The sequence below is a fragment of the Pongo abelii genome, chromosome 5 (assembly GCF_028885655.2).
Source record: "Pongo abelii isolate AG06213 chromosome 5, NHGRI_mPonAbe1-v2.0_pri, whole genome shotgun sequence".
In the NCBI taxonomy this organism is placed as follows: Eukaryota; Metazoa; Chordata; class Mammalia; order Primates; family Hominidae; genus Pongo; species Pongo abelii.
The window spans coordinates 57,520,631-57,534,387 of record NC_071990.2 but is presented as its reverse complement, the minus strand read 5'-3'; the positions used below and the strand labels follow the sequence as shown (position 1 = coordinate 57,534,387).

The following is a 13,757-nucleotide window of genomic DNA, read 5'->3' as shown; positions in this document are numbered from 1 at the left end:
CTTGGGAGACTTATCTAAACTTTTATAGTTTAGAACAGAAAGTTTCCTTTGCTAACCATGGACGGATAGTCCCCAAGACAGTCTCAGGGGTACCCAGGTGCTGCCATTCTTGATGGATCAAATGACTTATACGCATTCAGAAGCCTCAGTACCTATGTGGATTTGTATGATTCTGAGGATTCTCATTGGGGGAGTTGGGGGAGAGCTCATTAAGAATCTAATGAAAGGTATGGATCATGTCCTCAAAATGAGACACAAGTTTTTACATGTAATTTCAGGTCTCTAGAAACCTGAATTCCAGTTTGAACTTCTACAGTAGAGATAGGACTGGCAAGAACAGGCTTTAGGTTAATGGCTTTCTTCTTTGAAATATAAACTCTACTATATTCCAATTTAGTGTGTTTGCTGTTTGTTGCCCTTTTTTACTCCATAAAGTATTTGTGGCTACAAAGACATTTTAAAGATGTACTTTTCTTTCTGTTCCTAGATTCATGGGATGTCCTTACATTGAGGTATCAATAACCTCTGGAACTATATATTATTAATACATCTTTTACTAATCATCAGTTGCTTATCACAATTTTCTGCTCTCCTTGGTACATTTAGTACTTCTGCTCTCCTAGTGACAATATTTTTTCAGGCTATGAGTGCATTGATGCATTAGCATACAACTCTATTAGCACAAAATATTTAATGCAAAAGTCCTAAATGACAAAGAATTATTGTAAGAAATAGGGGAACTCTAGCTATTTAATGTTGCTGCAGTTTTATTATCATCACAACCTAGAACTTAATTTGTAAATAATAACCAAAATTTTATTCATCTTGTAACATTTGCTATGCAATGATAAAGCTCCTATCTTATTTTTTTATCTTTTTACTTAAGAAGTGTAGAAGTTTCAGATGTAGAATGTTTATAACTTACATGGCAAGTTTCATCTTGGATCTAGAAGGCAATACCTTCAGCTTTCAAACTTGCTTTGTAAATTGCCCATTCTTAGAAATGGTGGAAATATTTTATACCATCTGAATAATAATGAACAATATTGCTCAGTGATTTATAACTCTAAGAGCTTTATAATTTGATTTATGAACAGCTCTCAAATTTTCCATTGGCAGTTCATACAACTATGAGTAAATTTTCTGGCCAAATGACTCAGTATTTTGCCGCATGACTAATCCCACACTCAATGTGGAAACTATATAAATGAATTCTATTTGCTTGTGGATAATAAATGATTACTTTCCAAAAACTGTCTGCAAAGCATTATATAGTAGATGGATTCAATTATATTGATGTTTTTAAGCTCCCAAACTCAGCTGACTTTTTTGAAAAGTCTGTAATGCTCACACACCCAAAAAGAACTCCCCTCACATACCCCTGGAATTATCATGGCTTCTGCAGTGTGGTAACCCGTAGAACAACGAAACCTAATTAGGCTCTACAATAGCTAAAATGTTAAAACAACATTCTGAAATAATTCCATTTGCAATATTTTCTCAGTATACTTTTAAGTTATTTTAAAAGTTTTTATTATGGTAAAATAAAGCCCTTTACCAGGGAATATTTGCTGAAAATAATATTTGATATTACTGCAAGTTACAATTATTTTTCTTTCAAAAATTCAAATATTAAAAAGCAAATAGTAATCTATCCACATGATGGTTTCCCTGGTTCTGGTGGCTGGAAATCACCTCCAAATTTATTTTAGATGAAGTAGGTTCTTCCAGATGATATAGCACCTTTACCTTTTAATACAAGCACATGTAAAACGCTTCACCTAGAAACAAGGAAGTTACCAGGCCAAAATCAATATGCTTTATTTCTAATAATTTATTGCTAGAGCCATTCTTACCTAAACTTCTTGTTTTCAAGGGGGTAATATTTCAATGTAATGTCCTTGTGTGATGACCAACTGGGTAATTTACTCACTTCCAGATAAATTGGTAATAATCACAGACAACCTAGGCTACATTCCAAGACATTCCTTATCTTTCCCTAAAAGTCGTTATTCAAGTCTGAGTACCAGTAGCCAGATTAGATGGAGAAGAAACCATGGGCATGGAGCCATCCTAACTAGTCAGGCTCAATTTTCACTCTGCAGAGTCCAAAGCAACCTGAGACCAGAAAGAGCTAGTCTGTTGGGCGGACTCAAAATTGCTAAATCACAAATCCCCAGGAGAATGTCCTCTTCTCCCTTCTCTTTAATTATTTCTCTCCCTCTTCTGGCTCCATCTCCCAAATTCCCTAGAAACTTGTTCAAATATCCCTAGCCTGACAAAATAATCACCATTGGCCTTTATTCAGGATTTAATTGCTTTTCTACTCATCCCCTTTAGAGTTAAATTTCTGCAAAGATTGTAGACAACAACCCTCTCCTCTTTCTCATCTTCATTCCCCCTTCAACTCATTAATGTCTGGGTTTAGCCTCTCCTGCCATGATGAAACAGTTCTCTGAAAGGTTTCCGGAGGTCTCCTAGTCACCAGTCCTCAGTCCTTGTCCTCCTTAGCCTCCCATTTGTGCATCTGTTCCAGAAAGCCACTAAATTGGAACACTCCCTACTTGGCTTCGACCACTTTGCTATCCTCCAGGCCACAAATGGGAGCCGTCTCCAAAGTTCTGATTCTGGGATGCTCTTTAGCATCTATTCCTTAGTCATTTCCTCTGTTTCCATTACTCCAACTACAATGTTGATGACTCCCTATCTGTTTTTGGTTCTGACCTCTCCACATTTCCATGGGCTTGCTGGATATTTTCACAATGATGTCCTTCTGAGGCTTCCACCTCAGTGGGTCTAAAATGCAGTTTGTTATCTTCTCCTTCCAAATTATTCCTCTACCCTAGCTCAAAACCTGAGTTATCTTCAGTTCCTCCCTTTTTCTCAACTGGTTGTTACACAGCTTAGGGTGGAAACTTTTCTTCTTTCTGATGTTTCTTCTTGATCCATACATTAGGAACCTGTGCCACAACTTTCTGCCTCTAAGAAAGTACCGAGGAAGATGTTTCTGCCACCTTTTTAAAGCACCTTACTCACTGCTATCTTTTGGGAATGAAAAGACTTAAGTGATGGAAAAACTCAGGAGGGCCTACCAGCTATTAGTGGGCAGGAGTGATGTATAAAATTCCCTTCTCACACATGGGCCTGTCTCTTGCTCACACATGCTGAACGCCTTATGGATTGTAAAGTGTCAGGCTTCCCTTTGCCTTTGGTGTTTATGCCGGAATTTGAACAGGTTGGGTTCCTTCCTGCCCTAATGCTGGGGAGGCCTGTCACTTTTCAGCTGTGGACTGGGTGAGCATGCCAAGTAAGGAAAAAGGAATAAGATGCCCCATTTTGGCTTTGAGGCTAAGCTGTGTTCTTCAATCTGACTTTATCTTGAATAGAGTTAACACAATATTTTAATTTCCTTATGGTTCCTTGTGTCTATTCCCAATTTGGTTGAGAATCTAAAGGGAAGAAGGGCTGTATAATGGACCATCTTCTACATACGTGGTATCAAACTCTCTTAGCTATCTTTCCCAACTATTTTGTCTTCTTTTGGGTGACAATGATAACTTACTCTCATAAAAAAGTCAACAAACTATACATACTTTTCCACTATGAATTTTCATTTTTTTGTATGAAAGATTTGGGCCATGGCTCTCCCCCTCCATCCCTATCCTCAAACTTAACAATTTTTTTTGTGTGTGACTTTTATACAATGTCAATTATTCTTTTTTTAAAGCAAAAACCTACCAGGAAGGCAAGGTATAATTTCTACTAAATTAACTTCCAAAAAGCACTGCTTGGCTGATTTAGTATTTATTGAATTCCACGATGCATTAGGCATCACATAAACACACAGACAGAAGCAATTAATACTATGTATGCTGTTGTTTGGAAAAAAATGATAAATTAGCAACAAACAAATCAGAAAATAACAATGGAACTAAATACTAAATTCTTTCAAGGATTTGGTTTGTTCATTATTAGTATTTTTAAGACAACTGATGGAAAGAACAGAAATGAATGCATCTAAAAAGAAATATCTATAATCCTATTGCATGGCAGTTAAGCATTTGCCTGCCAAGAGAGATAAATTATGTTCTTGTGTGCACTTGAAACTTATAAATGGCTGCAGCAAGACGCAGGATAACAGTTGTGCTAAAGTCATAGCTCAGAAAACCATAATAGCTATTTAGTTGCTTTTTGTTGTTAAAAAATATAGCGTTTGGGGCAATTTGAATACTATTCTGTGTGTCTTTGACATGTTTCTGTTCAAGGATACGTAGGCTATTTCAGCTCACTTACAAATTTCAGTCAATGAGAAGCATAAAGATGACCTTCCAAAATTCTGTTAGTTATTTCCCCCAATGTCTGCACATGGTTAGTTCAGTTTTGTTGTTTAAAATTACTCCACCATGCCATTGTTGAGTCAATGCGGTGGAGAATTCTTCCTTTCCTGATGTGCCACACATTGCAAACTCTCAGGATTTTCTTCAATAACCTCTGCATAATTGTTGCATACAGTTTCTCACTGCAGTGGGCTGCGGTATCAGGAAACCTTTAGCCATATGCACATGATGTAGTGCTACCTGTCACCCACTCTGAGTGCCAGAGACCCATGAAGCCTATCCTGGAATTCAGTGCAGCCTACATGCTGCCATTCAAAATTCCCACCTTATGCAGTGTCTCCAAGCAAGGTCCCTTCTGAGTTCAATCCAAAACAACTGAATGAATGAGATGCAACATGTCAATAATTCGAATGTATATTTTGTTTTAGGAAACTAGCTGTAAACAAAACGTATCTGTTGTTTTCCATGCTTATGAATCTGGCACTAAGAGACTGCATTAACCAATGCCTTTTTAGGTTTAATACTTACACATGGTAATATGTTACTGGCTTTATGGACATCAATGATTAAGCTTTTATGCAGAGCTGTACGGTTTTGTATAGTTGGAAAACAACACTGATTTTGAGATCACTACAAGCAAATAAAACTTTTATTCCTCCCAATTATTTACCGGCTTTTCAAAATTTTATAAATTTTTATGACACAATTTCTTCAGTCTATTAAATATTCCAAAAAAGAGGCTAATACAGTCGTTATAAGAAACTCCGCAAATGCAGTCAAGTGTTACCTTGTCACTATAATTAAAGTTTTCTTATGCGAGTAAATGAAACAAACAATCCAGCCCCACACAGGGAAAGCCAGCATTGCCTTGGGGGCAGCAGAACGCGGCACAGCACCGCCCGTCAAGACCGCAAGATGCCGCAGACTGACTGCTGTAGCAGCCGCTTCCTGGCCAAGTGGCCGTGGCCGTCCGCAGAAAGACACACTGCAGCGCTCTCGCTATACCTTCCGTGCTGGCACTGCATTAGTGTTAAATCCCCTGGCCACCAACTGCCATATACTTTTTGCTGGTTATGAAGAAACGTGGGGAGGGGACAAAGGGGAGACAGAGTGTGCCTGCACGTGTGAGAGATCACTATTGCCTCACAATCCCTAAAAAATTTCTCCCCCAAATATTTATAAGCCAAGTACCAACTTACTTCATCTGCCAGGTCCCTAAATCTGAAATCGCCTTGCCCTTCAAATGCACTAAATGAGTCAGGGTTTTAGGGCAAACCCAGGGATACAAGAAGATCGAAAGTGCCCAATTCTTAGCTGCGAAATAAGCACCAAGTTTGGGGTGGAAGAGTTCACCTCTGCAGACCAGAGCGTACTACCCCGGAGCGCTCCTAGTTTACAGAGGCTTGGAGAGGAGTGGGCCTCCCGTTCCTGGAGTATCCCAATTCCCAGGGAAGGCCCTTCCCGGCGCTCACGCTTCAGCGTGCGAGGAACCCCCCACAAGCAATAGCTCACCCGGCTGCATCCTTCAAAGCCCCAACCTCGGGGCGGGGCGCAGGGAGGTGGGAGGTGGAGGGTAGCACCGCCGGGAGGCTCTTGTCAGCGCCTCACGGTTTTCCCCCTGGCTCCTTGGCGCCCCCTGACGACGGGCTCCGCAGCAATTTGGCCGAGGGAGGCTGGATAGGCGGAAGACCCGGGTGTCCGGGAAGCTAGAGGCGCCCGGCCAATGCACCCGCGGACGGCGCGGACTGGTGGGCGGCCCCGCGGCAGGGCGCTGGGCTCTCAGGCCCAGGCGCAGCCCGCGGCCGCCGCCGAAACCGCCGCAGCCATGTCCGCGCGCCCGCGCTGCCGCAGCCTGGCCGTGATGTCATCAGCCGAACCCCCGCCGCGGCGCCCCATTCCCGCCCCCCGCAGGCTGCCGCGGCTACAGCCTGAGCGCCGCGTCCCCGCCCCGACCCACGTGCGCCCGGCTTCTGGGATGCTGAGGTCGGCGGCGGCCGCAGGACTATGCGCGGGGCCCGGGCGGCCGCGGCGGCGGCGCTGCTCCTCCCCACTCGCCGCGTCCCCGGCGGGGCTGCGCCCGGGGGCTGCGCACGGACGGGGGCGGGGGCGCCTGGGGAGGGAGGGGAGAGGATCCCAGCCGCCGAGTCGCAGCCTCGTCGCTGTCTGCTGAGTCATGGCAAGCGCTCCCCGCAGCCCTGGATCACTCGCGTAGCGCGGCTGGCGCGGGGTGCGCAGCCATTGGGCTGGGCGCGGGGCCGCGAGCGCCAGGCATGACGCGCTGAGCCGCGCTCACCCGTGCCCGCCGTCCCGGCGTGCGCCCCGCGCGGGTGCCTGTGCCGCCGCCCTCCAGCCCCGCCGTCGAGTCGCCCTCGCCTCGCCCGCACCATGATCGCCGCGGCTTTCCTCGTCTTGCTGAGACCCTACAGCATCCAATGTGCCCTCTTCCTCTTGTTGCTTCTGCTGGGCACCATCGCCACCATCGTCTTCTTCTGCTGCTGGCACCGCAAGCTCCAGAAAGGGAGGCATCCGATGAAATCGGTCTTCTCGGGTCGTTCAAGAAGCCGAGGTAAGACACGCCGCGACGGGTTTCTGCGGGCTACCAGGAACATTTAAGCCTATTTGGAGAGTGAACCGCGGCTTCCTCCCTTCTCGACTGCCCCTAGCCCCATCATTGCCCACTCCCCAGGCTGAGTGCGTTTCTTTATTTAACGCCCCTTGCCCTTTTTGCCCTCACCTCCGCCCTCCAGTCTCCCAGGTTTGAATAACCACGGCGATGCCGAGGGCAGGGAGGGGAGGAAAGAACTCAAATTTTTAGTCAGTTTGCTAAAGCCTTAAGGGTAATTTGAGCGTAGTCCGGGGCTGCGCCAGCCTCGCCTTCACGCATCCTTCGCTGGAGCGTAGGGGTAAGAAAGTAAGGCATGGAAAGTTCGGGGCTCCCCAACTCCCCCAGAACTTTCATGCAAACTTCTTGCGGAGAAATCATGTAGAGACCGATGGCCCCAGGACTCCTCCTCACTCCCCCAGGATGTACCACCGGATTCCAGGCGTCTGCGATGTGCTTTCCCGACCCTGGTCTCCCAGGTAAGTCATGAGTCACTCGGTAGGTGAAGAACAAGGAGTTAAATGAAGTCTCATTTCTCTCTTTTCTCCCCAGATGCTGTTTTGAGATCGCACCACTTTCGTTCTGAGGTAATTTATTTAGCGCGCACGCTCAAGGTCAGAAGAAGTTCTCTTTCCTGAGTACCAATATTAATTATATGCGTGTTAAGAAACCAGTAGGACACTGAATGACGAACATGCTGTCCCCTAGCCGAAAGTGACATGTTTCTTTTTAAGTGATTTCATATTAGTGCCCAGCGAACGGTTTTAGCAAATTTCTCGTGTAGTGGAGCTGTTGTACAAGAGGGGAAAAGGCAAACCCTAAAAGTGCTGCAGACCTTAAAAAACTTAGCCACAGGGTGGATGTCACTTGAGTTTACAGTTTGTATTTTGCTGGTGGAAGTGTTTTCTGGGTGCTGTCAGTTGACTCTGGTTGTTCACTTGGATAAACGAAGAGGTTAGTGCAGAACAATTTGATCCATATGCATTTCATTTTCGATTTTCAAGTTTACATTTCTGTTTTCTCATAAAGCTCTCCATGTTTTATTGGGGACCATCTGATGATTTTTGCAAAGCGATGATGGTAGCGTGTGCCAGACTCCACTCTCAAAACTTGGACCATCCCTCTAGGGCAATTAACTCCTAATCACTGCACCCAGGAACCAGCTCCACTGAAGAAACACAAGCGCTCCCTGACCTAGGATTTCTTTAGGAGTTTTCTGGCCAACCTCCACTTATCCTAAGATAATTTCCCCTCTTTTTAGGAAAGTTGCATGCCGCCAGGCTTGGAGGTTGCTGCTTGGTGCAGTTTACTCATGTTGGCAAAGACTTCATAGTTAAACGCCCTCTATTTACCTGAAGTTATCTTGCCTTTCATTTCATTAGTTAATCAGATATTTTATGCCACCCTAGATGTTTTATTGGGTTCTAGTTGCTTAAAAACTTTAACTGTATTATTGCAATATCATTAAAATGTTGCACAAAGAGTAATTCTACTGTATATAGCCCTAGAGGGTGAGAACTCTATTCAATTTAGGATTCTTGAGAGGATAAGTTAACCAGTCAGGTAATCAGAGGTTCCATTCCTGGCTTTACATTAACTAGCTGTGTGATACAGCTCGGTGCCTCGGTTTACCCATCTGTAAGCTAGGGCCATTAGTACCTTGCAGGGTTATGGGAGGGTGGAGGAAATTACAAGAAATTGTGTAAAGAAAAATCCCACTTAGTTCATAATAAGTATTCAATATTTGGTAGCTATCATTATATTTTGTAAAATTGAATTTTAAAATGTATAAAAATAAACGATAATGTTTGCAAATTTCCAAGTCTTTATTAAATTACTTAATTAAAGTTTATGGAAAACATCAAAAATCGGGACTATTATAAAGCAACAATTTTTGAATATGAGATTAATTCAGTAGAACAGCCCATTCAGATGTGATGAGAAGTAAATAATTGACAGAGTGCAAACACCAAAATATAAGATTTTGATTTTAAAAAGAGATACCCAGTTCCACACACATAAATGATAGAACCAGAATAATAATCCTGTTGTGGGTTATTATACTAGCCATCAGATATTTCAGCTAAAGCACAAACAAAAAATGAGATACAACTATGTCTTGTTTAGTTATCTCTCAGTTGAATGTTTTTGTCCTGAGCTTGCATTTGGTTAGGAAAGCTGGGGGTAGTTGTTTAATGCCTTAACTCACTTCATAAGATTCCTGGTACAGTTTGACATCTTTGTGTGGTATTTGCCTTGTCTACTAGACTGTGAGCTCCTTGAGGGCAGGACCATATCTTTCTTGTTTAGGGCTGTATCTCCACTATTTGGCTCAGTGCCTTGTATACAGTGGGTTATTAATAAATATTTATTGAATGAATGAATGAAAAAAAAATCTCCTAGTGGGTGCTAGTTCCTGAAACTGGGCAAATAGAACTCAGAGTTGGGCAGAAAAGAAAAATGCACATTCTCAGGACATTGCTCAGAATTCAACATTTGCTAAATCTCAACTCTTACTGGATCTTTGCAGGCTTTTAAAAATTGCCCTGGAGTTTGTGCTAAAAATGTAAGTCACAAATTGAAACAAAATGGATTCAGTTTGAATTTTTTTTCTGAAAAATTTAAATGCAATATTAGTTTAATTTGTTGATGGGCTACCCATCAGCAAGCTGTTTTGATAAACCACTCAAAGAATGCTATTTTATAAGTGAAAATTATGGGACTGTGTTGCAAAAGAATGTCATATTTCATCACTACTTTGCTTACATAAATGAAATATTTTCCCTTAAGGAAAACATAGGGAATATTTTTCTTTCCTCTTTTCTATCAAGATGTCATTTTCTGCAAGATTTTCTCTTTGAGAAATACCTCTGAATTTACTTGGTTTTAAATATATTTTTAAAAATAGAATTTGTGTAGCATAATGAATATTCTTGTTGCTTTTTAGTAGTAGCTGCTGCAAAATAATTATCTAAGAAAATATTTTGATTTCTGACAAATCATAGTCATATTGAACTAAGAATTTAGTACTTTCTGTTTCTCCTTCCATTCTCAGTAAGTAGATAACTCACTTTCAGCCTTTCTACCATGGTCAAAGGAGGAAAATGGGTTTAGGATCTGCTGACTCACTTTGAACCACGAAAAAGCTTTGGGCTAGCCCTTGTACAGATGAAGAAGTTCAGTGAGCACTTTGATGCTTTACTTGGCAGAATGTATTGCTTCTGGTACCCACACGCCCAGGAAGGAGTCCAATTGCACAGGAAGTTTTAGCCAGTTCCTTTACAGGTAGTCAGAGAAATACTCCTAGAGAAAACATCATCGCACCAGGACTCAGTTTACTTTGGGAAAGTTCTGCAGTAGGGAAAAAAGCCACCTTCCTCATCTGAGGAGCTCCAGCTATTTTCTCCTCACTAAGTATATAATAAACACATTTTTTCAGTTTCTTCCTCATGAAGCTAGAAATAAATAATATAGATGTTTATAATATGTTTTGGAACCATAACTGCCAACCCTTTTTATTTTCACATACTTGCAAACTTTACTAGCTTTTTAGTAGTCTTCTAAATGTTCATAAATAGCATATGAGAATGTGAAATAATTAATGCAGCTAGCAAGGCCTGAACAGTGTAACTTCATTTCAGTAATAGACAGAAATATGTGTTTTATGTATGCATATTAAACACTTATACAGTGTTTTTGTTCTTGTTTTGCTAAACAGCTAATGAAGAGATGTAGTAAGACAGTCTAGAAACCAAGCGTTCATTCTGGGTTCTAGAATCCTGTTATCTAAGAAGTGTACTTTTCCTGAGGATTTATAATGCTTTATGCTGTGACTTTAAACAATGGTAAACTGTTACCCTAGATTCCTGTGGTGAAAGTCAGGCTGTGACAATCCTGATTTTAAGGAAATTTCAGAAAGTGATATGGGTAATTGAGGTACCATTAGATTATAAGAAAGGGTCTTGGGAGTACTTCAGTAGAATGGAGACTATTATAATGCCCTTTGAGAATATCCAGAGTGAATAGTGGTAAATAATCCCTATTCATGAGCTCAGTGGAATAAGGGAAGCCTTGTCTGACATAAGGAAGGAGAAGAGTGTGTTCTATATCTACCAATTTTTGAGTAAATATCTCTATTTCCTGTTTCAGGCAAAGGAACCAAAAGAGTTAAGCAGTTCCCAAAGAGTCACATAACAAGATAAGGACTGAGTAACACAAGAATTATCTGGCTACGTATTGTCTGTCCTCTGGTGTTGAATCGTGTCACTCACAGCCCGGAAAATAATATGCCCAAAATTTTCACTGAAAGAAATTGAGTTTTTAGTTGACGTTTCTTATAATACTGAACTGGCAAATCCTTTAGTTTTTTTCCAGTGATTATGTAAGTTATCCTAAATGAAACAATGGTCCACCTAAGCCCTGTTGTCCTCATTATGTTCCTCAAGTGTCCCTGTACCAAATCATTGGAGAATGGCCAGCAAAATAACCACATTTCACAGCATCTCATTAAATTTTCATCTTTCATTAAGAATTACCTAATTTAGTGGATTAGGGAAAGTGATAGTTTATTATTGAGCAATCCTTTATAATTAGGTTATCTTTATAAATAAATAATTTGTCTAGAGTTACATTTTAGGTCTAAATTAATTTATACTAATTAAGTCAGCCGTAAGTTGTAAGTGTGCACATGATGCAGTATTCATTGAGTGTCACCCAATTATTTTTCAAATAAACACATTTATTTTCTCTTTCTGTCCAAAGTACTGTGTTAGACAATAGGGCTAACAAAGGGTTGGAGATGGAGCCCCTGCCTTTGACAGTTCCTTCTAGGTCACTCCCAATGTCAGTGCTGAAATTTTATAGTTACTGGTTTTTTCTGTTATGCTAACTGAACTGCTGTGCCGTTTCCAACTATGAATCACAAATGCAATGAGAGCATCGGAGGCTGCTGTGTAAAAGTGTACAGCCAATACATATGTAAAAAAGACAAATTAATCCTATTCACAGAGTTAATCATACCAGAGTCAACACTACCATATAATTAACCCTGACTTTAGCTACATGGTGACAAAACAGAAAAACAAAACAACAAAAACAAACAAACAAAAACTCCCACTTTTTTTTCATGCATCCAAGCCAATTAAATTCATCTAGATTAGAATTGATACAAAATATTTTCCAGAGAAGTTTGCATCTTTATGTAATCTTAAGGCTCAAGAATGACTCTCTTTGAGATCTGGATGGCAAAATGGAACTAGGGTAATAACAAATTGGCATAATGTAAGGATTATAAGAATATGAGTTCAAAATTCTGGTTTTGGGTTCTAGCTCTGCCACGAACTAACTGTGTCACCTTGGTCAAGTCTCTTTTGTCACTGATACTTAGATTTTGTATTATGACTGGTAATGTGAGAATGATCTCTGAGCCCCTTCCAGAAGTAATAGGCCAAGTATCTACTACATACAAAGTGTCATGCTGTAGAGGCACCATGAAAACATGATTCCTGTCTTCTAGGTGCTTAAGGCAGGTAAAGAAAAAAGCATCATTAGCGTAAATACCAAGTAACAAATTATGTATAGAAAAGGAATGGTTGGAATAGTTCTGGTGAAATGGTTGCTTCTAGCTCAAGTGATTAGAGAAGCCTTCCAAGAGGAGTGATATTTATGCTGAAGCCTGAAGGTTGTATGGTAAGTACAGTAGTCCCCTCTTCTCTGTGGTTTTGCTTTCCGTGGCTTCAGTTACCTGTGGCCAACTGTGGTCTGAAAATATTAAGTGGAAAATTACAGAAATAAAGGATTCATAAGTTTGAAATTGCGTGCCACTCTGAGTAGCCCGATGGAACCCTGAGCTGTCCTGCTCCAATCCCACTTTGTCCTGCCCAACATGTGAATCATCCCTTAGTCTAGCAAATCCATACTTTATACTCTGGCCATCTCAGTTATCAGGTTTACTGTCAACTGTATTGCCACGCTTGTGTTCAAGTCACCCTTATTTTACTTAATAATGGCCCCATAGTGCGAGAGTAGTGATGCTGGCAATTCAGATATGCCAAAGAGAAGTCACAAAATGCTTCCTTAAAGTGAAAAGGTAAAACTTCTTGACTTAGTAAGGAAAGGAAAAAAAAATCATATGCTGAAGCTTCTAATATATACCACAAAAATGAATCTTCTATCTGTGAAATTGTGAAGAAGGAAAAAGAAATTCATGATAGTTTTGCTGTCACACTTTAAACTGTAAAAGTTATGGCCACAGGGCATGATGAGTGCTTAGTTAGGATGGAAAAGACATTAAATATGTGGGTGGAAGACATGAATAGAAAACATATTCTGATTGATGGCAATGTGTTGCATCAGATTTACTTAATTAAATTACACTTTATCATAGGTATGTATGTATAGGAAAAAAACATAGTCTGTATAGGGTTTAGTACTATTCGTGGTTTAAGGCATCCACTGGGGTCTTGGAATGGATCTGTGGTGGATAAGTGGGGTCCACTGTACCTGAGTAGATTCAGAGAAATGAGAGCAAAATCCCAGGTTGGTATAAGGGCATGAGGATAGACAAGATTTAGGAAAGCACATGCCTGTTTTCAGAGCTTGGTGTATACCAGTATGGTTAGAGAGAGGGACTTTTGAGATTGCATAAAGGAATATAGTACTGGAAGTAGACGCAGGTGTCAGCTATAATAAAAATGATTTGTGTATACTACATGACAGTTGACAAAAGGCTTTGACATAACATTATTGTATTTGAACACTTTAGAAGTGCATCTGCCATGAGTCCTCTTAAGAGAAGCAGGCTGCGTGTGGTGGCTCAC

At 41.1% G+C, this 13,757-nt stretch overlaps 1 protein-coding gene and 1 long non-coding RNA gene across 10 annotated transcripts in view; both read left to right on the top strand.

Annotated features, from left to right (window-relative positions):
- Nucleotides 1-6,432: 6,432 nt before the first annotated feature.
- The window catches only part of DST (dystonin), a 482,223-nt gene continuing 474,898 nt past the window's right edge, over nt 6,433-13,757 (top strand). For 7 of the 9 annotated variants that reach the window (XM_054556950.2, XM_054556959.2, XM_054556944.2 and 4 more), the window contains exons 1-2: nt 6,433-6,903; nt 7,492-7,553. In XM_054556950.2, the coding sequence (XP_054412925.2) occupies nt 6,723-6,903; nt 7,492-7,553 (243 nt within the window). In that variant the 5' untranslated portion in view covers nt 6,433-6,722. The remainder of the gene's footprint in view (nt 6,904-7,491; nt 7,554-13,757) is intronic. The other 2 variants (XM_054556951.2, XM_054556941.2) reach the window with 1 other exon arrangement.
- Nucleotides 7,560-12,751, top strand: LOC134761527 (uncharacterized). Its single transcript, XR_010140228.1, has 2 exons — nt 7,560-9,505; nt 11,089-12,751. It is a non-coding gene; the product is annotated as an uncharacterized LOC134761527 (long non-coding RNA).